The sequence below is a fragment of the Trachymyrmex cornetzi genome, unplaced genomic scaffold, assembly GCF_001594075.2.
Source record: "Trachymyrmex cornetzi isolate Tcor2-1 unplaced genomic scaffold, Tcor1.1 scaffold223, whole genome shotgun sequence".
NCBI classification, from domain to species: domain Eukaryota; kingdom Metazoa; phylum Arthropoda; class Insecta; order Hymenoptera; family Formicidae; genus Trachymyrmex; species Trachymyrmex cornetzi.
Genome location: NW_017296881.1, coordinates 4,972,735 through 4,995,185, shown reverse-complemented (window position 1 = coordinate 4,995,185; position 22,451 = coordinate 4,972,735). Strand labels below are relative to the sequence as shown.

The following is a 22,451-nucleotide window of genomic DNA, read 5'->3' as shown; positions in this document are numbered from 1 at the left end:
CAACTATTATAGTGGATCTCAAAATTATCCAGCATAATAGTTATAATTTTACACAATTTTTTACAATGCGCTTGAGATTAGAGAAGCCTCTAGGCTCGTTCGCTATGATTGTTGGTCGTCGATATTAAATAATTAAATAATTTAATATATTAGTTTTAAGGTGCCTCTATATAAATTGCAAATCGTAAAACGTAGTTCGCAAACGCAGAATAAAGATTTGCATTTGTTTTTTCGTTGCGTGTGATTAGTTTTCATCATTTGCGTGTCCTTGCGTGCAGTGGTCGTCATGCATTCTGCATTAGGATTTGCGAATTACGTTTTGCGATTTGTGAATTATATAGAGGCATTCTTATAGTTTTTATTAAATTTTCTATGTATATATATGTATATATATATAATTCAGTAAAAATCATAAGCAAATAAGAATTATTTCAAGATACGAAAATATCATTATTTCACATATGCAAGTATCTATAAATTTATTGCAGTATTTATTAAACTGTACAATATTGTGTAAAAAACAAAATTACGTAACTGTAATTTTACCGATAAATTTTACATATCAAAGGATATGCGTGTATATAAAACTACAAGCACACTACAGTAGATATGAATGGATGAAATGAAACTCGATAGTATCGTAATCGTTTCAATGATTAATCATTATTAACGGCTCGCGCCGATTCAAGTGGGTACTTGACTTTATCGTGCGTTAAGCATTTGCAACAATTATGCATCAACAGTCGTGAGAAAGTAGTTGATATCCAACATGAAGATCGTTATCGAGTATATCCAATGATATTTTCAAAGTAGATGCTCGTGCCCGATCTCGAGTTATCGTAGAATCGATTGCCCTCTTTCATTCCCGTCTGGCTATAACGCGTTGTTTTCACTTAACTATAACCGTAGCTTTTGACTTATAATTTAATCTATACTCGTGTTATAATGTTACATATTGTGATTGTATCAAATGGAAATTAATAAGATATTTTTATTATCTTGTTAATTACAAATATTAACAAGATTTTTAAGATCTTACTAATTACAAACATTATTAAAAAATGAAATAATTCCTTATACCAAAGTTTATCGCGCGTTTTTATATTTTTTTCGAACATACTGATACCGATATTATAGCTTGTCCAATAATCTAAAATCTCGCGTCACTTTCGTAGAAAAGGAAATATATGACATTTGAATAACATCAAATCATTTATCATCATATGATGTCGCTAAAGAATTAAAAAGAGTCGTAATGGTGGATGATCGCAGAAGAATACTTCTCATCTTACAGTCGATCATAAAATGTATTTTGAGATGTAGCGAATCTTCATCCAGTATTTAGGACAATAAGAATTACTATTATACATATGTTTACATATGTACATAATTATATACATATATTTACATAATAATCTTTATAAATCTATTTATTAATAATTTAAATAAAACAAAATGAAAATAATATTAAAAGCAAATTTAACTTTGCCATGTGATTAAAATTAATGCAATTAATTTTAAAAAACTTTATTTATAATCAATGAATTCCTATTAACAAAAAACAAAATTCCGTTAATTTATGAAATAAATAAAAGACATCACCATTTTTTATTAATAAGTGATAAACTCATTATAACCGATGACATTTCAGATTTAATTATTTTTTATTATAATTGTCATTATCGTTGATATTCGATGTCGGTTATTGCTGGTTTTAAATTTTATCTGAGCATGTCCTCAGCTAACAATAAATGTGGAGTTCAAGCGCAGGATTACGCAATGTGCGGTTTCACGCAGCCACATCTATAAAAATGATTGACGCGAATTCATCGGGGCACACTTAGCAAAACTCGTTTTTCATTGACAAAGAGAAGAAGAGGCTCGACGGCGAGACGTTTATAATTAGCAAACATTTCGCGACTTGAGAGAGTAACCAGTGGATACACATCTTCTTGGCACACTATGCTCGACCACGAGGACGCGACCAACAGGTTTTTCGTAGTTAACCTATTCGAGTGCATTCGTGACGCGAAACACTCGTTGCCTTCAATTGTGGGCACATCGGGTGTCTCGAAATTATTTATTATTCCGCCAAGTAGCTAAAAATGCTACGAAAAGGAAAGTTTTCGTTCTCTTTGAATTCTTCTTGTTATTGTTATAAATTCATAATCTTTATCACTTCGACAGAAATCTAACACTGGCCAATTTATTACTAAAAGACAGTAAATTAATTACTTATTTGGAGTACTAAAAACTCTGAACAACAATGCTTTTAATATCTGAAATAAGAAATTAATTATTATCTTTCAGTATTAAATCGGTTAGTGTTAGATTTTTATAAAGACAGTCTTTATCAGAGCTTACAATAGTCTTCTCTTATATATATAAGTAAAAAAAAAAATTAAATCATATACATCTCTCCATAAAAAAGATCAAATATTTCTGTCTTTCAGAAGACAATCGTATTAAATTTTCCATTTTTTTCATTTTTGTAAAGGTGTATCGAAGTTCTAGTTTTTCATCGATTACGCCCTGAAAAGAAACGTCTTCGGAACGTCCACATGCTTCTTGCCGGCCTTCAACTACTCCTCATGTTTCATAATTAATACGAGTACGCCTAATGCCTCTTAATGTTAGTTGCAGCCATGAAACGTCATCGATACTCAATATTGACGTCAGCAGCGTTGATAGGAATTGTTTACTTAGCGCTTGAGATGTTCGAACTAGTAAGAAAATATAGATACTCTCTTGAATGGTGGAGCTATTTTTTAATTAAATTTTTTTCTTCCTTCTTGTAACTCCTCAAGAGTGCAAGCGCATTTTCCTTCCCCTCCTTCTTTCCATAGACTAGATTATTATGTTTGCAGAATGACGTCAGTGCGTATGATAAGCAGTACATTCAGAATACGTATACACATACATATATAGTTTGAGATGATATTGTTTTCATCGAGATAGATCCTCTTAAGATATTCTAGACCTAATAAAATATTCTTGTAAAGAGATATTTTCGTTTCCCAGCGCTATTTTTAGCTAAAGGAAGCAAACTCAGCCACGCGATTGTTATCGGCTTTTATACGGACAATGCTTGCTGTTTTATTTGCTTTGTTCATTTCATCATATTTTGTCAATAAGAAATACTTCGGTTTTTTATATATATAACTTTTTTAAAACAAATTGTACTAGTAAAAGTTACTTTTCCCGCTGAGAAAAAGGAATATGGATGAGAGTTAATTGCGCCCTCCTTCTTCTGCTGAAACGATAAACGGTTGATTGAAAATTTATAACAATTAATAAATTTATTTATTTAAAATTGTATAAGGGCTGATGAGAGTACAGCGCGACAGTTGGCGCATTTTAACAATCGATAAAAATTATATTTAGATTTATTTTATTGTTTGAACATTCGGCTTCAGTGAAATTGAGACATAACGAACAATAAAGTAAATCTAAATACTTTCTATTGTTGTTTTTTTGATTGTTAAATTGTGCACCAATTACCGCTACACTTTTATCTTTTATCAGTCCTTTCGCGATTTTAATTTTCACTTTTTTGAGAGTCCTGCATAGTCTTTTAAATTTATTTACATATTACACTAAAAAGTCTAATCGCATTAATTGAAATTCCAAAAATGAATGGTATATTTAATCATAAAAGTACACATCAGACATTTATTGTTAAATCTATCAAACATTCTAGTTGAGATAATCAGAATTCTAATCGATATGATGATTTTGTTCATACTTGTTAGTACGACCAGGACATTTTTCTCAGAGCAATTAATAATAAATTTATGTCAACCAAAAAAAATTAGATAATTTCTAATAGTAATGTATTAAATGCTCGCATTATTCCAGGGGTTAGATCACCCCTGAGGCTCTAAAGTAATATCCAAATTTGGGAATTTTTTTTTGAGTAAATGAATAACTGTGATCAAAAACCGTTTGAAGGGCTTTAGTGTACATATATAACAAACTAAAAAAATATTTTTTTATTAGCCTTATGTCTAAAATGGCGGCACATTGATCCACTCGCTGAATCCCTCTTTTTAAATCGGTGTGCAGGATTTCAGGCACACGGTTTGACTCTGAACAAAATACAAAGAATTTTCATTATCTACATGTCAAAAACTAAAGAAGTACGTAGGGATTTTCTAACCCCTTAATAATTTTGTTAAACTATTTTTATCTGAAATTAAGAGGCACTGTAAAAGCCTAAGGTTGTAAGTAAAAAAATTAGCAGATATTACGTAAATGATAATTAACTATTAAGCGATGCTTTATTTAAGTATCCATTTTCTATTAATACCTAAAGTAGATTTCTCATAATACTGATTAATTTGTAACAGAAATTTTTTCTTTGCTTTTCTCTCGGAAATATTTCATCGAATCGTACACCACGTGCGGACGGAGATTATTTAATCGCATTAGGAATTACTCTTAAGTGCTTTAGCGGTTTTTTCTTTGAAAGATTAATACGATTACGTAACGAGAAGCGCGCCAGTTGTTTTCATTGCAAACAAACAAACGTGGGCGTATCGCGTGTACACCGGCGAGATACGAGACTGTTAATCGCGATTAGTTTAAGGCGCAATGATCTCGCTTTTTAAGGAATTTGAGATAATTACTCATTAATTCAATTTATTTTTTTCACGGGACCGTTTTTGTATCGAAGTCCTCAAATTCTCATTGAGGACGAAAGAAATATAAAAACTCAGTGGATAACAAGTTCGACGAAACTAAAACTCTACTTCTTATGTATCAAGGGAGATCCAATCACATCGCAGGCTTGTCCACGATAAGATGAGAAAATATAATGAAAGAGAAAATTTAATGAAAGTCCATTTTAAGAATTCTCATCTTCACACAGAGACCGATTTATTAATTAACTGATTTGAGCCGACTTTCCATTATGTTAAAAAATGTAATTGCAAAGCCAAGTAAACCGGCGATTACAACGACAATCTAATACGACCGGCATCCCTAAAATCACAGACAAGGAGGGTTGCTCCAGCAATTACGCGCTTACCTCGTTTGAGGGGCGCGACATGCATGACTCTTGGAGGGACCGATAAGAAGGGCGGATCGTGAGACCGCCTCTCATGACACCACGCCGCTACTTTTCAGTGCAACCACCGCCGTTCGCTCCTTACGCAGCTGCTGTCCTCGCGTCCTTCGTCGTCCTCGTCCACTCGCACCCCTTCTACCTCCCCGTCGACCTCTGCTCTTCCACTTCCGGGACCGGTCCCTGCTGTCCTCTCCTTTTGTCGCTCTTCTCAGCGTGTACTCGCTCCTTTCTCCCTGTCGCGTACTATCTTTGTTCTCTCGCAAGCTCTCTTCTCGTTTCTCGCTCGTCCTCGCGACGACGCTGTTCAATCGGTCCGCCGAATCTACTTATTTGCGATATGTCGCTCTACAAGTCTCCTCTCTTCCGGTTCTCTCTCTATCTCTCTCTCTCTCTCTTTTTTTTTTAATCGACTGTCGCTGATGCCTCTGTCAGAGTAATGTTCCACGACGCTCCCTCAACGAGCTTTCGCGCTTTACTGGGCGTTCGTTGGAGCCGTCGGAGGCGAGGTCTACCAAAGCCACCGCTGTCGAGGGTCGAGGGAGCGGAGAGACGCGAGGGCAAAGCGTGAACCGGCGCGGCGCGGCGCGGCGCAGCCCGGCGCGGCGCGACGAGACGCGCGCGTCGGAGAATTCGCTCGATACCGACGACGGAGCGACGCCACCGTGAATCCTTACTCCAGAATGGTGCGTAGCATCCATTGGTTATCCCGCGCTCATCACGGACATCACGCGGCTCCTGCGTGCGGGAGCCACGCAGGACGTCTGATCGCCGGCGCTTAATTTCAATGCCACTATTGCCACTTCGTTGAACTCGTTTTCTGCATTCGGGGTCAGATGAATGCTTGCGTATGACCTTTGCAACAGAATCTTTATTTACCAATGTATAAATATATTATATGATAGCATAAATCTATTATACTAAAAAAAATTAACAATTTTAATGTTGATATATTTTCATTTTCTGTAAACAGAAAGAATAGTTGTTGAAGCATTGAAAAATTTGGCGAAATATAGATTTAAAAATTATTTTGTCGGATTATTAATATTTTAAGTAATTATGTAAAATGCTCGAGTTGGTTGTAAGAATAAAATTTTTTGCAGTATTGCGCATCATGCTTGAATTTTTTACTGAATTATTATTTTAATGGTCCACTAGATATACTTTTTCAAATGTTATCTAACTAAATTTTTTAATAAATATTTAAATAAATTTCTAAATAAATTTTTTAATAAATTATTCTTTCCGTATACAACTCATTTATTTAAGAATGTTACAGTCAAATAATTTTAGTAAATACTTAGGCTGATATTCACAGTCGATTTTTACTTCAAATTTTTTAAGTAATTATGTAAAATGCTCGAGTTGGTTGTAAGAATAAAATTTTTTGCAGTATTGCGCATCATGCTTGAATTTTTTACTGAATTATTATTTTAATGGTCCACTAGATATACTTTTTCAAATGTTATCTAACTAAATTTTTTAATAAATAGCAAAATTATTCTTTCCGTATACAACTCATTTATTTAAGAATGTTACAGTCGAATAATTTTAGTAAATACTTAGGCTGATATTCACAGTCGATTTTTACTTCAAGTTATTGTTATGACATTATTGACTAGCCACTGACTTTACAAGACACCCTTACTCGGATTTAATTAACATTTGTAGTTATGAAACTGGCTAATCACAGTTATTCCATTCTTCCAAGGAACAGCTATGATTGGTCAATTTCATAACTACGAATATTATTAAACCCGATTAAGCGTACCGTTCTTACTACCGTCTTAAGCAATGTCTTTATCGCAGGTGATTGATTTATGATGTCTCAAGACCGTACTTGAGATAGTTATAAAAATAAAAATCGACTGTGGATACTAGTCTTGATCTTAGAATACTAAATCTCAAAATCGATCTAAATTGAAATCATCATAAGTATTAAAGATTCCCAAATTTTATATAGCATTATTATCGCTTGTACATGTTTTTATTAATTTAAAATTTGCAACTTATATGCATTATTATTTACCAGATTTTTAGAGATCTATTATGCTCTTATTGGTAAATTGTAGAAAAAATAATAAATGTGATTACAAATTCATTATACTCATTATAGAAAATATTTTCAATGCAGCTATTTTATTTCTTGTCAGTGATGCAGTCGACGTAGTCTTCTTGATTAGTCTAATCTGCTACAATGTACAAATAATATTAGCAAATACGATCGCGTTTCATAAGGTTTGATCGATAATCGAATTACTTCTATTAGTTATTGTCCTCTTGTAGTAGTCTTTTTCTCGTTTTTAAGGATTTAAGGACCGGGTTTACTTCTTTATTCCGTGGGAATCCTGTTTTCTAAGGAATTAAATTAATTTATTTCGTCAATTCGGAGAACGTCGCGTATAAACGCTACATGTACATATGCATATATATACCATGTGCACAAATGTATACATATAAATATATAAATGCGCGTTATTTGTATATCATTATATAGTACACATTATCGGCCGTTTTCTCTCTATCTTCCTTTCTCTTGTGAAGAGATCCTAGGCCAGAAAATGCATTATTTGGTTCATAGAAAACAACAGTACGCGACATACATTCGGAAAAATTGTACAACAATTGTTTATCAATACATATGTATACATATATATAGTTGTTAACAAGTAAATAACATGAAAAAAAGGCTCGGAATGTTTTAATATGCGCTGATAAAGTTGCGATAGACGATGGTGGCAAGCACCCCAAGGGCAATTGGAATCAACCAGGACCACCAAGAACTGCAATTGCCAATCATCACATCACGATGCAGCAACGACTATTTACATATGATGATTCATATTTACACATGATACTTGAAAAAGAAAAAGAAACAGGCTTTCTGCCTGTATTTAAATGCAGACAGTATGAACACGTTCATATTTGATTTTATTCATGTGTTACAAATTATTAAACTGATTTTGTCTATACTTAATATATATATATTTAGCAAACTTAAAGAAAACGTATTTTTTTTTTAAACAAGAAGAAAAAACGTTAATATGCTATTAAGGGCAAACTACTTAGAGCTACAAGTTTTGAATATGCTTAAGTATTTAATTAATCAATTGGTAGAATTTTACTAATTGAACAATCAAGGAATGTTTTGATGCATTTATAGCATCAAGTAGATCATATGTTCAATCATTTATATCAAAACACTAAAGTTTCAGGTAATAACAGAAAATAAAATTAAAAAGAACTTTTTCCAAACATAAAATTTAACTTTTTAATATACTGTACAATATTAGCATTGCAAATAAAGTATTAGGATTGCTAAAACTACTTTCAAAGCATAGGATTGACTATGTAAGAAAGTTCTCGGAGTTAGATAATGAATGAGCTCATTAAAAATTTACTGATAAGCTCTTGTAATCATAATACATTTGCACATTACAAGTGCAAAAATATCTGATTAAGATAACATCAGATAAAGTATTGTTATGACATTATTGACTAGCCACTGACTTTACAAGACACCCTTACTCGGATTTAATTAACATTTGTAGTTATGAAACTGGCTAATCACAGTTATTCCATTCTTCCAAGGAACAGCTATGATTGGTCAATTTCATAACTACGAATATTATTAAACCCGATTAAGCGTACCGTGTAACAGAGGTTATCTTTAATTAAAAAAGATTTCTGTATTCATACCATCTGTGTGTAATAATGAAAATTAAAGAAAATTAAGAAGAAAAGTGTCACTCTTGTTATTGGGAAATTTAGGGACGTTTGTGAAACATAGTGTCAAAGAAAATAGATTTCTGGAACACTAAAAAATATTCTGAAATATTAAAACGTGATAAAGATATAATAGAATTGTGAGAATGTTAGAATCATCAAGTCTTTAAAATAGTACAATAGAAAAATGAGAATAAGATCATACCTAGAGCTGTCTTCATTTTCATTAGACCATTTCTTGATTCTCTTTTCAGAATCTTCCGTTCTTTCTGCCTAAAATACATACAAATAACCAATAATAAAGAAATGCAAGGATAATGTAAAATGCAGCTTGTCGTGAAATCAATTCTTACTTCTACCAGCTCTCCAATTTTATACGATTCCATCATTTGTCTGGCATCAGTTGAATGTCCAATATCTTCGAAAGCTTCCGTAGCATCTTGTCCGTTTTGTTCAAGGAGTACCTCCTCACCACCAGGATGCTATTAAAGAAAATTAACATATCAGAGTAGTTTTAATAAAAACTGTATATTTAAAAAACATAAATATTTCAGTAAACAAAAACAATAGATCTGTTTTATTGCTGCACTCTGAACCAGTGCAATAAGTTAAAGTGAAATAAACGTATATTTGTTTCACTTCAACTTATTGCACTGTGTACTAGTTCAGAAAGTGCGGCAATAAAAAAGACAGACTTAATGTTTCAAATTGAATTCAACAAAGATCAGTATCTAAGTTTTTTTGTGAGAAGAAAAACTGCAACCTCATTAAGAAACGAGGTGACATTGTAGATATTATTGTGAATAATGATCCATGTATCTCTTGAAGTTTCAGCATGCTTCTCCACTTCTGCCCGCGTGAAGAGTTTGCCAGCTGAAGTAGCCGCGGCGGTGTCGTCTTTAAGATCCTTAGTTGCCATCTCAATTAGCGTATCTTTACTTTTTCTTTGCTGACGAGACTCGAGATCACTATCCTTTAGCAAACGATTTGCCGGACTTGCGTCAATTGACTCAGCGTTTTTTCTCTTAATTCGTCACCGATGTTCCCGTCAGAGCATCAACTGGTACGACTGGGCACGACTAGTAACGATTAACGGTTCACGAAATAATTCGACAAGTTGTGGACTTTGGTCACAATGTAATCAGCGTTTTTGCTGGATCCTGATAATTTTGAGTTATCATTGGTTGTTGGTGTCTAACTCGATTCCTGAGAGAATGAAGAGAAACTTATATGATTTTTCAAGCTATTCCGGATTAATTTGCGAAGGCGCCGTATGAGGGCAACACGATCATGGTTGAATGCAGAGGTGCCAACTGTCAAGATACGTAAAGGATTTCACCAATGTCAGTTATTTAATCGGCTGTTAACTGACCAATCGCATTTGCTGTTTAGTAGAATTGACCAATTACGGTTGTCAATTAATCCCGATTAAGATTAATTGACGTTGGTGAAACTGGTTATATATATATTAACACATATATACATAGATCAAGCATCCCCATGCTTTTTAGTGGTGCCGGTTGCCGGTTCAAGCCGGAAATTGATAGTTTATGTGGTGTTTTAAGACCCGTACTATTTCAATCTATCGCACTGCTCTCATCAAAATAGAAAGAGACACGACGGGTCTTAAACGCCACATAAACTGTCAATTTCCGGCTTCAAACTACGGGCAGGGGCTTTATTCTTGAAAAGAAACATAGTGCGCCTTCCAACAAGCGACACAGTGCGATACAGGGCCACTATCACCAAGCTCAATTAACTTAACCAGCCTAGTAACTGTAATGAAATAGAAAGAGATAGAACTATTTCTAAGCTAGTTAAGTAAACCGACGATGGTGAAAGTGGCCCACAGTGATCATGTCATCTTTGTTTAACATTGACAAACAACAAGGATATAATGATCCATTGTGTCACACCGTGTCATTTGTGTCGCTTGTTGGAAGGCACACATATATGAGAGTCTAGGGAAATTCTACAGTATACGTTACGTATACCATAGTATTTCCCTAGACTTTCGTATACGTTTCTTTTCAAAGCTATGTTCCAAAACTTCCTCTGCGAGGAAAATTTTACTCGAAATATATAGTACACGTAACGTATACTATAGCATATAAAGTAAAATTTTCCTCGGAGAGGAAGTTTTGGAACGTAGCTCAAGAATAGAGCTCCAGAATGTTTGGTCTGTGTATATATGTCATTGGTATAAATCTGTCACAATAGGTCTGGGGCTTTATTCTTGAAAAGAAATGTTAAAATGTATACGAAAATCTAGGGAAATGCTACAGTATACGTTACGTATACTATAGTATTTCCCTAGACTTTCGTTTCTTTTCAAGAATAGAGCCCCTGTTCGCGTTGCTTGCACTTTTGACACTTGACATCTTCGCTTTCTCTCTTTTTAAGGCAAAATATGTATCTATCTCATTTTAAGTGCAAAAATATTTGGGGATTTCATGCAACGTGAACAGACCTATTGCTTGCAATGCTTGCACTTTTTACGACTTTGTTCTCTCGATCTTTTCAACGTTCGAATATATAAGTGCGTTCTGTAGAACGCAACAGTTTTGTAAAGCCTCGTGTTCACGTTGCTAGAAATCAGTTCGAGATCTCGAATGAAAAAAGAATTGACCAATCGCATGGTCATGTGATAAAGGCCGCAGTCCACTTAGACGCTTCAAACGCTACAGAGCATTTGTCAGCATTTGTCAGCACTGGCTTAGCCCGGCAAGGGTGCGTTCCAAAACGTAACTTTGGTTACTAAAAAGCTATAGTTTACGTTACGTTAACTATAGATTTCAGTTACCAAAGTTGCGTTTTGGAACGCACCCCAACAACGCTTTGACACAGAGCGCTGATTGGTGAAAAGTCGGTTGTGAGGGTAAAATTTACCCCCATCACCCGTTTTTCACCAATCAGTTCGGTGTCAAAGCGCTGTTGCCCGTATGAGGATCCACCGAGGGTTTAAACAGGATCAGAATGTAAGAACCAACCAACTACAGTCGAGCATTCCCCTGTCGTCCGACTGTACCAGAAGAATTGTAGTTGGTTGGTTTTTACATTCTGGGGCTCTATTCTTGAAAAGAAACGTATACGAAAGTCTAGGGAAATACTATAGTATACGTAACGTATACTGTAGCATTTCCCTAGAATTTCGTATACGTTTCTTTTCAAGAATAGAGCCCCTGATCCGGTTTAAACCCTCGATGGAAACTAAAGTCACTGACATGACTGGTCCACTTGATGCTTCGGAACGCTCCCAGCGACTCTAATTACGTCATCAATACGTCATCGTTTTTACTCCCGAGTCCCGCTTCGCTCCAATTGCTGGATTCACCCTGCATCCGATGTGCGTCGCACGACGCTGTGCAACCAATCAGAAAACAGGATTCCGATGGATTTTGCTTCGTATCATCACAATCCTGTTTTCTGATTGGTTGTAGAGCATCGTACGACGCAAATTGGATGCAGGGTGAATCCAGCAACTGGCTTCAACTGCCTCATCTCAGGACTCGGGAGATGGGTCAGGGCAATTTTTTCTCTGTAATTATCTTCTCATATTGATTATCAAATTCGGATAAAAACATTAAAATCAGTTTTAAATAAAAATCGAGTATTATTAAGTTTTAAACACACATATACGTGTTTACGAAACTAATAAATCATGGAATTTTTTTGTATCGTATTATCAGTTTCTTACTCTAATGCCCATTCCGCCCATTCCACCAATGTAAATTAACTTTAATCTCGATTCAACTTACTCTTTGCCTTTTTTTAATCTTTAGAACTAGAAAAAGACGAAGAGTACGTTGAACCGAGATTAAAGTTAATCTACATTAGTAGAAACGGGCATTACTCACTTAAATTTTAACAGACACGCAAACGGCGAACTTCCATAAGCGCCGATCGTCTTTAATAGTATTTCGTCGGTTCTTCAGATCATTAATTAAAATTTTATTTTTATAAAATTATATTAATGAGAATTATCAACAAAAATTATATTTCATTAAATAATACTATTTAACGCATAAAAACTGAACTCTTCTTCGGTCCTGAATCATCTTAAAAAAAAAATATATATATATATATATATGTATAATATATTTTCTTTTCTTATAATTCAAACATGGTTAGGTATGGTAATCCTAAGGTTCGATTTCAGTGGCTGAACTAGTGTACACTTTTGGAATTTAAAGCGAGATAAATATACGTGATATTTGTCAAAAGTAGCGCAAACTGCCCGCCATTTTTTATGAAAATTTACCAAATTTTTGTTTTCTTAAAGTAAAGTGCCAGGTTCATTTAGGTTTTCTTGTTGAGATCACTGACATATTGATTAGTATATTAATAAAGTCATTAAAAAAAAAATGTAAAATATTAACTTAATGACGCATAATATAAAATTGTTTTGGTAATACAAGTTAGTAAAAATTCAATCCTATTAATTTCTGATACGATCTTTCGTTTTATTTTAAATTAGTCCTGCTAACTATTATGATACGTATCCACTGAGCGCGTCACGCGTCGCGTCATGAAAGAGAGAAAGAGATAAGATTATGTAAATACACAACCCCTCTCTTTCTCTCCTTCGACGACGCGTGACGCGCTCAGTGGATACGTACCCTTACAGGCTATAGCAGTGTCACAATTTTTCTCATAATGGCACAAAGTACAAAATTATGATTAATGGCACAAATTAATACTAAACATTCCAATAGATCCGATTTGATTTTGCTAATTTGACCCTGCTAGTTTTATAGAGCTTTTATTTATTGCCGTACGGGTAATTGCTCGGATTTTTGTGATCAGTTTCCTAGCTGTCACTAAACTGTCACAAACAGGTCTAAAATGGCGGTTAAAAAAAAAAGAGCGAAAACGCCAACAAAGAAATGCGCTACTCTTGTAAATCTAAAGCTCTAGTCTTAAGTGGTCTGGAACAGAAAACAGACTATTTAACGCGATGGAGAAACAATGCTACCACAGTTGTGATGCTACTACAGTTGAATACACATAGTACAGTACATAGTATTATGGTATGATATACCATCGAGAGTCTGTGTTGATCTGCGAGGAAGACTGTAAGAAAATAGCCGGACTTGCCGTTCTCCCAACAGCGAAGCCGGCGATCAAAAGAAAAAGAAGAAAAAGAGTTCAATAACATGAATCTTATCGAACGCGTCCTGACGCTTTTACTGATTTTTACAAAATTCCTCGCATTTGCACAAGGCGAACTTATAACACTTGGTGTAGTAAGTGGTGCATTAAGTGGTTTAGGTTATTACGTGTACGACAAGTACAAATGCGTGTACCAGGAATGCTGCACAGATGAATACATTCCTGCCGACTTGGATAGTAAGTGTGAATCTATATGATTTCTTCTTATAAAAAAATTTTAATTCATGTATTGTCATTAAATAGAATTAAAGGTATTTTCAATCCAATAAGTGATTCGCATATGTGGATTTATTTTTGTTAAAAGTAATTTGATGTATTTTTATTTCCTTTAATATTTTCTGATAATCATTGGTTATCATTAATTTTTGTTTAATTATTAATTTGAAATCAGAAATAATTTAATTATCAATTTATATCGGAATATTGTAATGTATTTGGTAATTATACAGTTTAGTTTCCGCAGCTTAAAAATCAATAAAATTAGACTTATTCGATGCGTTTTCGCATGTGAAAGAATCTATGGCAGAAAAAAGTGCCGCTCTGCCCTACGAACCGAGATATTAAGCGTTGAAGTTGACTACTATTGAGGTTAGGAAATCTGTCATAGAGGCGAAACGAGATCTATATACAATGTTTTGTACTGTACACATAGGTTTCGACTTTCACTCCCTCTGCCCCCTTCCTTTCCTTCTGCCAAGGGACGCACGACTTCTATTATTTTTCTGCCAAATTCTTTCGTTTCATGCAAAAACACATCGAATAAGCCTAATTTTATTGATTTTTGAACTAGCGGAAGCTAAATTGTATAATTACTATCTATTTTTTTGTCTTATACATGTACATTTACACAGAAATATTAAAAAATTATTGAAATTATAGGATTAGAATATGTACTTACTGCTAAATTATACGGGCAACAAATTGCCCATGAAACGATCATAAATGCACTTCGAGGCCACTTGGAAAATCACAATTCGCATAAGGCGTTGGTTATGAGTTTTCATGGCACACCAGGAACAGGCAAGAACTATGTCGTGCAGATGATTGCCAAAGCTTTTTATAAAAACGGTGTCCAGAGCAATTATTTCCATTTTTTCAATGGCCGTAATGATTTTCCTCTGCAACGAAAAGTAGATGACTACCAGGTATACATTCAAATATGTATAATTCATTATAATAAAAGAAAGTAAATTAATGGACAATTTGTTTTTGTAGGAAGAATTATATAATATTATTTTTAATGGTCTGCAACAGTGCGAGAGATCAATGTTTGTGTTCGACGAGGTGGATAAAATGCCAGAGGGTCTACTAAACGTACTGGTACCATTTCTAGACTACAACAATTATCACAAATCCATTAAGAATAGCAAATCCGTGTATCAGAACAAAGCTATTTTTATATTTCTCTCAAACACTGGCAGCACCAAAATAGTGCAGCATCTCAAAAATCTGTGGGAGAAGGGCAAGCAACGGGAGGACACAAAATTACAGGATTTTGAAGCACTCGTAGCTGGTGGAGCATTCACTGAGAAGGGTGGTTTCCATCATAGTGACACTATACAGACTAGTGTGATTGATCATTATGTACCTTTTCTACCTCTTGAGGAAGTGCATGTTAGAAAATGTTTAGCAAGGTCTTTCACCGATCGAGGTGTCACTCCGACAGAGGAGATGTTACAAGAGGCACTGTCGTATTTAACTTTTGGCCCTGAACCGCTTAATCTGTACTCGATGGCAGGCTGTAAGAGGATAGAACAGAAAGTTGCTACTATTGTGTATCGTAAACAATCAGAGTCCAAGCCTATTGATTGAAATAATTTAAAATACTGAAATTTTTAATAAAAGTAATAATACTGATGAGACACATTGTGTAAGCATTTATATAACATCTCGATAAGATCCTTTATTGATAGAATTTCTTATTGTTATCTATATATAGTTGTTCGATATAATTAGCAATATATCTAGTAAAAAGAGAATAATTTCTCAATTTTTTCGAATAAATTTTTTTATAATTCATCAATTTGGGTGCTTGGAATAACAGTATTTTACAGGCTTAATAAAATTTGGTGTATGTTTTTCTTAGGCTTAATACCTAAATATTACTATTCTATCCATTTTGATAGAATTTTGATTGGCACTAATTGAGCTTACTATAAATTAATGTTGTTAGGCAGCATTTCTTTCGTAGACTTATAACTTGTTACTCCAAACAACAATCAGAAAAATTTACATATAATTACATTTTATCTAAATATATACAATATTATAAAAGTTAATTAATAGACATCTGTAGGATATTATCAAGAATAATAACATCAAACATTTGCAAAATAAATGCTGGTTCTTCGATACATAATTAACAACTCGAAATGAATATAATTTATGCAAATTTACGTTACATACTTAACGATCTTATTCTACAATGAGAAATTGCTCTCTTTGTTTTCTAATTACCGAACACCCTGTATACAATTTGTGTACGCATTTGTTCGCAATTTAAATATAACTAGAAATACTTTTTATTAATTGTACGGATAGGATTATGTACAATTAATATCTGGCAATTGACTCTGAAATTTAATCATAAAGAAAAAAGTTGTCGGCAAGATACAGATCGCCATAGAATATGCCCATAAAAAATGAAAAAAAAAGGATCGATAGCAGATACATCTTTCAAACGAAAAATTCACTTTTTGTTAAAGTTGAAGTGGAGAACTATGCATCTATAAAGATGTTAATTCTTTGGTATAATGTTTCTCTTCTTTTAATTTTCTTTAAGAAAAATTTAATTCTCAAAGAAAACAAACCAGTTCCTATCTTTTTAGGGCATTTTGTAGGCACTTATATTTTTCTAAATCACGTGCATTTTCAGACAAACAACTTTAGTCTTTATGATATCATCGCCTAACGATAATCAGGAATGCCGCATCGCAGTAAAATATATATATAAAATATACATATATATATTTACGCAATTATCTTTATAATTCTATACACGTAGCTAACAATATTTTTCTAAGTTGTCTAAGTGAAGCGCCAGACATACATCGACATTATGCGTTCGGATCTTATTAAACACAATAGAACAGTAGCATCGCCCAGAGAAAGGTTTTTTCAATTCGAAGAAATGTTTCTTTGCTATACAGTTAAAGAAAAAAATTGTCTAAGTGAAGCGCCAGACATACATCGACATTATGCGTTCGGATCTTATTAAACACAATAGAACAGTAGCATCGCCCAGAGAAAGGTTTTTTCAATTCAAAGAAATGTTTCTTTGCTATACAGTTAAAGAAAAAATTTTTTTGATTTAAACATTATTTTTTTAAATCAAATAAAATTTATTTGATTTAAAGAAATTATGTTCAAATCAAAGAAAATTTTCATTTAACTATATATAGCAAAGAAACATTTTTTTTTAATTGAAGAAACCTTTCTCTGAGTGATCGAAGTTGTGCGTGCGCTATGCAAGTTGTGCATATATTTACCTATATTTTTTTATACAACGCAAAAATGCCTCGTGAATAAACTCGTCTTCTTATCCTTTTCTATTGAGGTATGCGTCGATATTATGATTGCAATGTAAAATGATTACCACGATGTTTATCAGCCATCGAATGGTCAACAAATTAGATCGTTGCATATAAAATGTCGGTTTTATAGTTCCAAAAAAGATATAAAAAAAGATTTATAATAATATGATTTAAATTATATCCAACTTTGTATATTGTATTTTTACGTTTTACTTTCAGTTTAACATTTTTCATGTTGTAAAGTTCAATTAATAGTTATCCAGAAGATCGATGTGTCTCTTTCTGAGTGTAAAATTTTTATCATAAACGTCACATGATTAAAAAAAATATCAAATAATATATACGTATCTTCTACAGAAATATATTTTAGAAATTTTTATCAATTTTTATAAAACTTGATAATTTAAATTTACATAAGGATACAACTTCGTAAAAGAATTGTGTCGATATTTTATCAAAATATATAATAATCGATGGTCACACATAAAAGACATCTAATCGGGAACTTTAAAATCCGACATTATATACACCGATATAATAACTAATTCATTCTTAATAATCCTATTCCTCCTCCACATACTCTTTTGGAAAGAATCCTATTTGATCGCCTATTTTACCTTTCCACCATCCTTTGGCATCACCTTCTTTGCTCAACACCACGACTCGACAACCACGTCGTAAGCTTAATTGATTGCGTTCGCAGCCGCGGAAGTCGAACAATGCCTTGGCCAAGACACGCCGGTAGGGCCATAATAGACGTTGATCTAATTTCTCGAAGTTCTCTGAGAGTGATGCCCGCTCGTAATATTCGACCAATTCAACAACGCTCTTGAAAAATCGGGACTCGCTGAGATAGTACAAATCCGCTCCGTCTACATCACGTTTGAATACTCGGATATGTTTTACTGCCCCTTCCGCTCTGAAAAAATATAATATTTAATGAAAGGCTTCAGAAAATTTAAGTAAAATAAATAAAATTAGAAAAAAAATGTTTAATTCTAAATATTTTTTATTTCATAGTTGTGTTCAACAGAAAAAAACGTTTCAGCTTTATTTAAGCCATTTTCAGACCTGATAGATATTCGGAATATATCTATTAATGTGGAAATAATTGTATATCGCTGAAGGTTTGAAACCAAAATATACGATTTTTCTGTTGGACCCAATTATGAAGTAAATATATCCTTTATTGAAAATCTTTTGCATATCTTTTGCTAATTACCGTATTGTTACTCTCAATTGTTCTTTAATCTGTTTTATTGTTTTAAATATCAAGGGGAAAAGTTTTTTATAAATTTTTTTTTCTAAATATTTTGATACAATTTATATATTTAAAATATTCAATCAATATCAAAATTCAACGACACAATTATATATAAATGATCTAAATATTTCCAATATAGCTTATTGTCAAGTATAATATAGAAATGAATGTATAAAAAACTAGAGTTAAATTTTCCTAAAACAAAGAAATTTTTTGTCGTTCAAGCTTACTTGATACTAAGGGCATAATTGGTTTCATGTTTGAGACGTGGTTGTCCAGTTGGACGAACGCGCAGCATGTAAGTGCCATCGTCGCGGGATTCCAATTTATTGGAAGCTGCATCTCTGCCCATCTCCCCGACGAACCATAATTTCGCGGCGAGCGCACGTTCGCAGGGTAGTGGTGGTGGCGGTGTCGGCGACGTCGGCGTGGGCATACAACGACCCGAGTGCGCGATACACTGCTTGTGTACGGCAAGGCGACATGTCTCGCATTTGTAACCCTGTATGATACAACACTCGATTAAAATTGTGATTTGGATTTTCTGATATTTTGAGAGAGATCAAGAAATAAAATTGCAAAAGTTATTGATCTATACATTGCACATTTTTTTTATAACTTTAAAGCATTTTAATTCTTTAAATTGAAATGTAAATTCTAAAAATTGTAATTCTATATCTTATTATCTATATATAATTTTTAGCATAAATTTTACACGTTTGAATTGTATATTCTTCGTACAATTATAAGTAGTTGATAGTGCAAAAACTATAAATATGTCATTAGCTAATTATTACCTGGAATATGCGGCCTTTAAGGAATTTTCCACATCGTTGACAGCTTTTAGGAGTATCAAATGTCGTTAACTTGAATTTATGATTGGTATTTCGACAAGCTGCGGGATTAACATTATCCATCGCATCCTGCAATGCCTTTATCCACATCTGCTTCTGTTCTTCTGTTCTCGCATATAAAGTATATGCCGTGTATGCTTGCTTATGTACAAGTAGCCACTGATAGGACCAACGTGAATCTCTGCCTAAAGTTCGGCGTCCTATGTGATCTTCCAGTCTATAGTCATCTAATCGTAGAGTTTCCCGGTAACAATATTGGTCTCCTCTGCCAGCTTTGCAAATCAATACCACTTGCTCGAATACGAATGCATAACGGGCTTTTATCCGTTGGTCGCCATGAGCTTTCACCTGCAGAAAAACTGAATTAGCCACGGTTCCATATTAAGTTAATTTTAAGTCTATTGCAACGTTTTCTTGGAAATTAACAAACTAAATGTACATTTTTATTTAAAAATATATTAGGCAAACCTTAAGCTCGCCGTCACGAAGTAATCGGCCGAAATCCTTCAGCTGCGCGTCTTCAGGAACATCCCAGTCAATTATCGATGCTTGGATGTCCTTTATGATGTCCAGCGTGTCAGAATCGCGTTTTACTTCATTTATGTATTGAGCAACATCGACCATCACTTCCCTCGCCTTTGCCAATGCGCGGAAATCCTCTATCCACTCGCGAGGAGTTTCCTCTACTAACTTATCCAATAGCAAGTGATACTTGAGCACCCTCTGCATCGGCACAGATAGTATATCGCTCAGCTTAAATTTATTACTGTTAGCTTCTTGCTCACACCTCTGCAAAATATATCATTATTAAAATAGCTCAAATTACCTTCTTTAATCAATTACTAATTTCTTATGGCAGAAATTTTTAGAGATTATATCGCACTAAATTTGGCAAAATATTGACTTCTTTTTTCTTATAAAAGGACTGAATGTAAAGCTTTTAATTTTCTTTGATCGTTTAATCTAAAGTCGTTCACGACTTGCATTATGAAACTTACGACAACTTCTTGATTGACTATTTCGTTACGCGAGCAGGCTTCCTGCAGAGTATATTGTGCTAGGGTGAGATTTGCGCAGTAATCGCCGTAAATGAGGAACTTCTCCCGCCAGTCGAGGAAGACTTGGGCGATTGCGGCGCCGTTTCGCGCCTTACGTAGCTGACTGTGGAAGCCCACATGAATCTCTGAGAGTTGCTTGATAGCGAAGAAAATGCGGGCGGAATCTTCGGGTCGGAGTAACGACGACAATGGTCGGACGAATTGTCTAAGTAGGTTACTGAGAACCTCTGTATAATTTCGCTCGGTTTCCACGAGTTCCTGGATTACGTAATCTCTTTTCTCTCCTCCAGAAATGGCACTACTCTGTTGCACGGAAATTATCTCGATGAATAGAAACGCTTTTGTGCAAATTATAAAGTAGTATGCAAGGTGTAAAGCAGAGCGCATGGTGAATAACAAAATTAATCATATATGAATGCGGTAATAATAAATTCACTTTCCTATGGACTCAACACTAAGATTAAATACTGAATACATTCATATAATATTTCTGCATACAATATTTTAATACAAGATCTTTCTGATTAGCTGCGTCTCCTTCAAGTACTTCAAACGATGATCGAAAGGAAAGTTTGAGGATATTTTATAATATAAAAAATTATAAGAAAACAAAAGAGAAATAAGGACAAACAATGATGACCTGCGCAACTGACGGAGGTGGTGGTAAATGTAGACTACAGAGGTCCTGATAAATTTCTTCACTCTGTGCGTGGCTGCAAAAAGCTCCATACCCGTCCTCCTCGCCGACTGGATCCTCATTATCTCCTCCGCCACCTGTTTCGTCGCCTTCGCGTCTCCTAAATATCCTGCGACGACCTTCATCTTCGCGGCTTTAGCATAAAAACACAAAAAAAATACGGCCATGCACTATGACATGCATATTGATGGGAATTGGTAAGTTCTCGACAAAAATCAAATCATAATACAGCACAATTATAAGGTCTGCCACTGATGATAACTGCGATCGATATCTAACTTCAATCTGAAGAATAAAATAATGCCACCATTGTATCACATAGATGATATATATAATTTAATTTTAATGCATCAACATGTTATTTAATGATATATAATATTCGTGTATGTGTATACATATTTCGGAAAAAATATCATTAAAAAATTTTTGTGCTTCATAAAGCACAATAAAGATCCTGAAATAGAGCCTCTTTCACACAGAAATATCCGTTTACATCAAAAATATACCATGCATAATAAAAATCCATCTATATAAAAGATATACCATGCATAATAAAGATTTTCAATATTTTTAAAAATAGCCTTTCTTAGAATAAATGTAACTTATAATTATAATGTTTCCTAGAATAGTAAATTTGTATAAATGAAACAAAGCTGGGGCAAATTTGAGTTTTAAATTGTATCATAACATCTTGTTTATGTATTTAAGAATGTTTTGATTCGTGCTTTGGATCATTTACTATTTATAGATTGAAGAGGCTGCATTTGTGAGAGGGAAGGATACAATGATGGCTGATATTCTTTCAGTAAAAAATGTTCTTAAGATTGTTAAGCCATGAAATGGCGTATACCTTCTCCGCAGAAGGCCAGTTACGTTGAGAATTACTCGAGAAGTAGAGCAATTCTTCATAAACCCGAGATTCATCTACGTCCACAGTCCTAGTTTTTAACGCCACGTATCCATATGTGGCACTAAATCAATTAACATAAAAGTTAACTAAACCCTTTGTTGTTATTTTTCGAAAGCCGAACAGTGTAATTACTTCTTTTATCGATCGTTATTAAAAAGAAATATATATATAT

The 22,451-nt window shown here is 33.8% G+C and overlaps 4 protein-coding genes and 1 long non-coding RNA gene across 8 annotated transcripts in view; 2 read left to right on the top strand and 3 right to left on the bottom strand.

Annotated features, from left to right (window-relative positions):
* The window catches only part of LOC108760382 (b(0,+)-type amino acid transporter 1), a 25,948-nt gene extending 20,301 nt beyond the window's left edge, over window positions 1–5,647 (bottom strand). The window contains exon 1 of the mRNA XM_018506309.1: window positions 5,030–5,647. Within this exon, the coding sequence (XP_018361811.1) occupies window positions 5,030–5,054 (25 nt within the window). The 5' untranslated portion in view covers window positions 5,055–5,647. The remainder of the gene's footprint in view (window positions 1–5,029) is intronic.
* A 1,198-nt stretch (window positions 5,648–6,845) lies between these two features.
* Window positions 6,846–10,058, bottom strand: Cyt-b5 (Cytochrome b5). Of its 3 annotated transcripts, none has more exons than XM_018506311.1 (4): window positions 9,555–10,058; window positions 9,145–9,273; window positions 8,997–9,064; window positions 6,846–7,420 (listed from the first exon to the last, which is right to left on the bottom strand). In XM_018506311.1, exons 1-4 carry the CDS (start codon window positions 9,708–9,710, stop codon window positions 7,390–7,392), a joined length of 384 nt encoding a protein of 127 aa, XP_018361813.1. In that variant the 5' UTR covers window positions 9,711–10,058; the 3' UTR covers window positions 6,846–7,389. The 3 variants fall into 3 exon arrangements, with proteins under 3 accessions (XP_018361813.1, XP_018361812.1, XP_018361814.1); XM_018506310.1 differs by lacking the exon at window positions 6,846–7,420 and adding an exon at window positions 7,540–7,848 and having other exon boundaries at window positions 9,555–9,710; XM_018506312.1 differs by lacking the exon at window positions 6,846–7,420 and adding an exon at window positions 7,833–7,886.
* Window positions 10,059–13,665: 3,607 nt separating this feature from the next.
* On the top strand, window positions 13,666–15,882 carry LOC108760360 (torsin family member). Its single transcript, XM_018506259.1, has 3 exons — window positions 13,666–14,140; window positions 14,843–15,108; window positions 15,179–15,882. Exons 1-3 carry the CDS (start codon window positions 13,948–13,950, stop codon window positions 15,773–15,775), a joined length of 1,056 nt encoding a protein of 351 aa, XP_018361761.1. The 5' UTR covers window positions 13,666–13,947; the 3' UTR covers window positions 15,776–15,882.
* Window positions 15,883–17,924: 2,042 nt separating this feature from the next.
* Vav (Vav guanine nucleotide exchange factor) overlaps window positions 17,925–22,451 on the bottom strand; it is a 6,396-nt gene continuing 1,869 nt past the window's right edge. For both annotated transcript variants that reach the window (XM_018506256.1, XM_018506257.1), the window contains exons 4-9: window positions 21,313–21,502; window positions 20,613–20,975; window positions 20,083–20,403; window positions 19,558–19,962; window positions 18,991–19,262; window positions 17,925–18,415 (exon numbers count right to left, since the gene is read on the bottom strand). In XM_018506256.1, coding sequence (XP_018361758.1) covers window positions 18,058–18,415; window positions 18,991–19,262; window positions 19,558–19,962; window positions 20,083–20,403; window positions 20,613–20,975; window positions 21,313–21,502 — 1,909 coding nt within the window. In that variant the 3' untranslated portion in view covers window positions 17,925–18,057. The remainder of the gene's footprint in view (window positions 18,416–18,990; window positions 19,263–19,557; window positions 19,963–20,082; window positions 20,404–20,612; window positions 20,976–21,312; window positions 21,503–22,451) is intronic.
* LOC108760361 (uncharacterized) lies at window positions 20,801–21,215 on the top strand. Its single transcript, XR_001940080.1, has 3 exons — window positions 20,801–20,881; window positions 20,963–21,060; window positions 21,201–21,215. It is a non-coding gene; the product is annotated as an uncharacterized LOC108760361 (long non-coding RNA).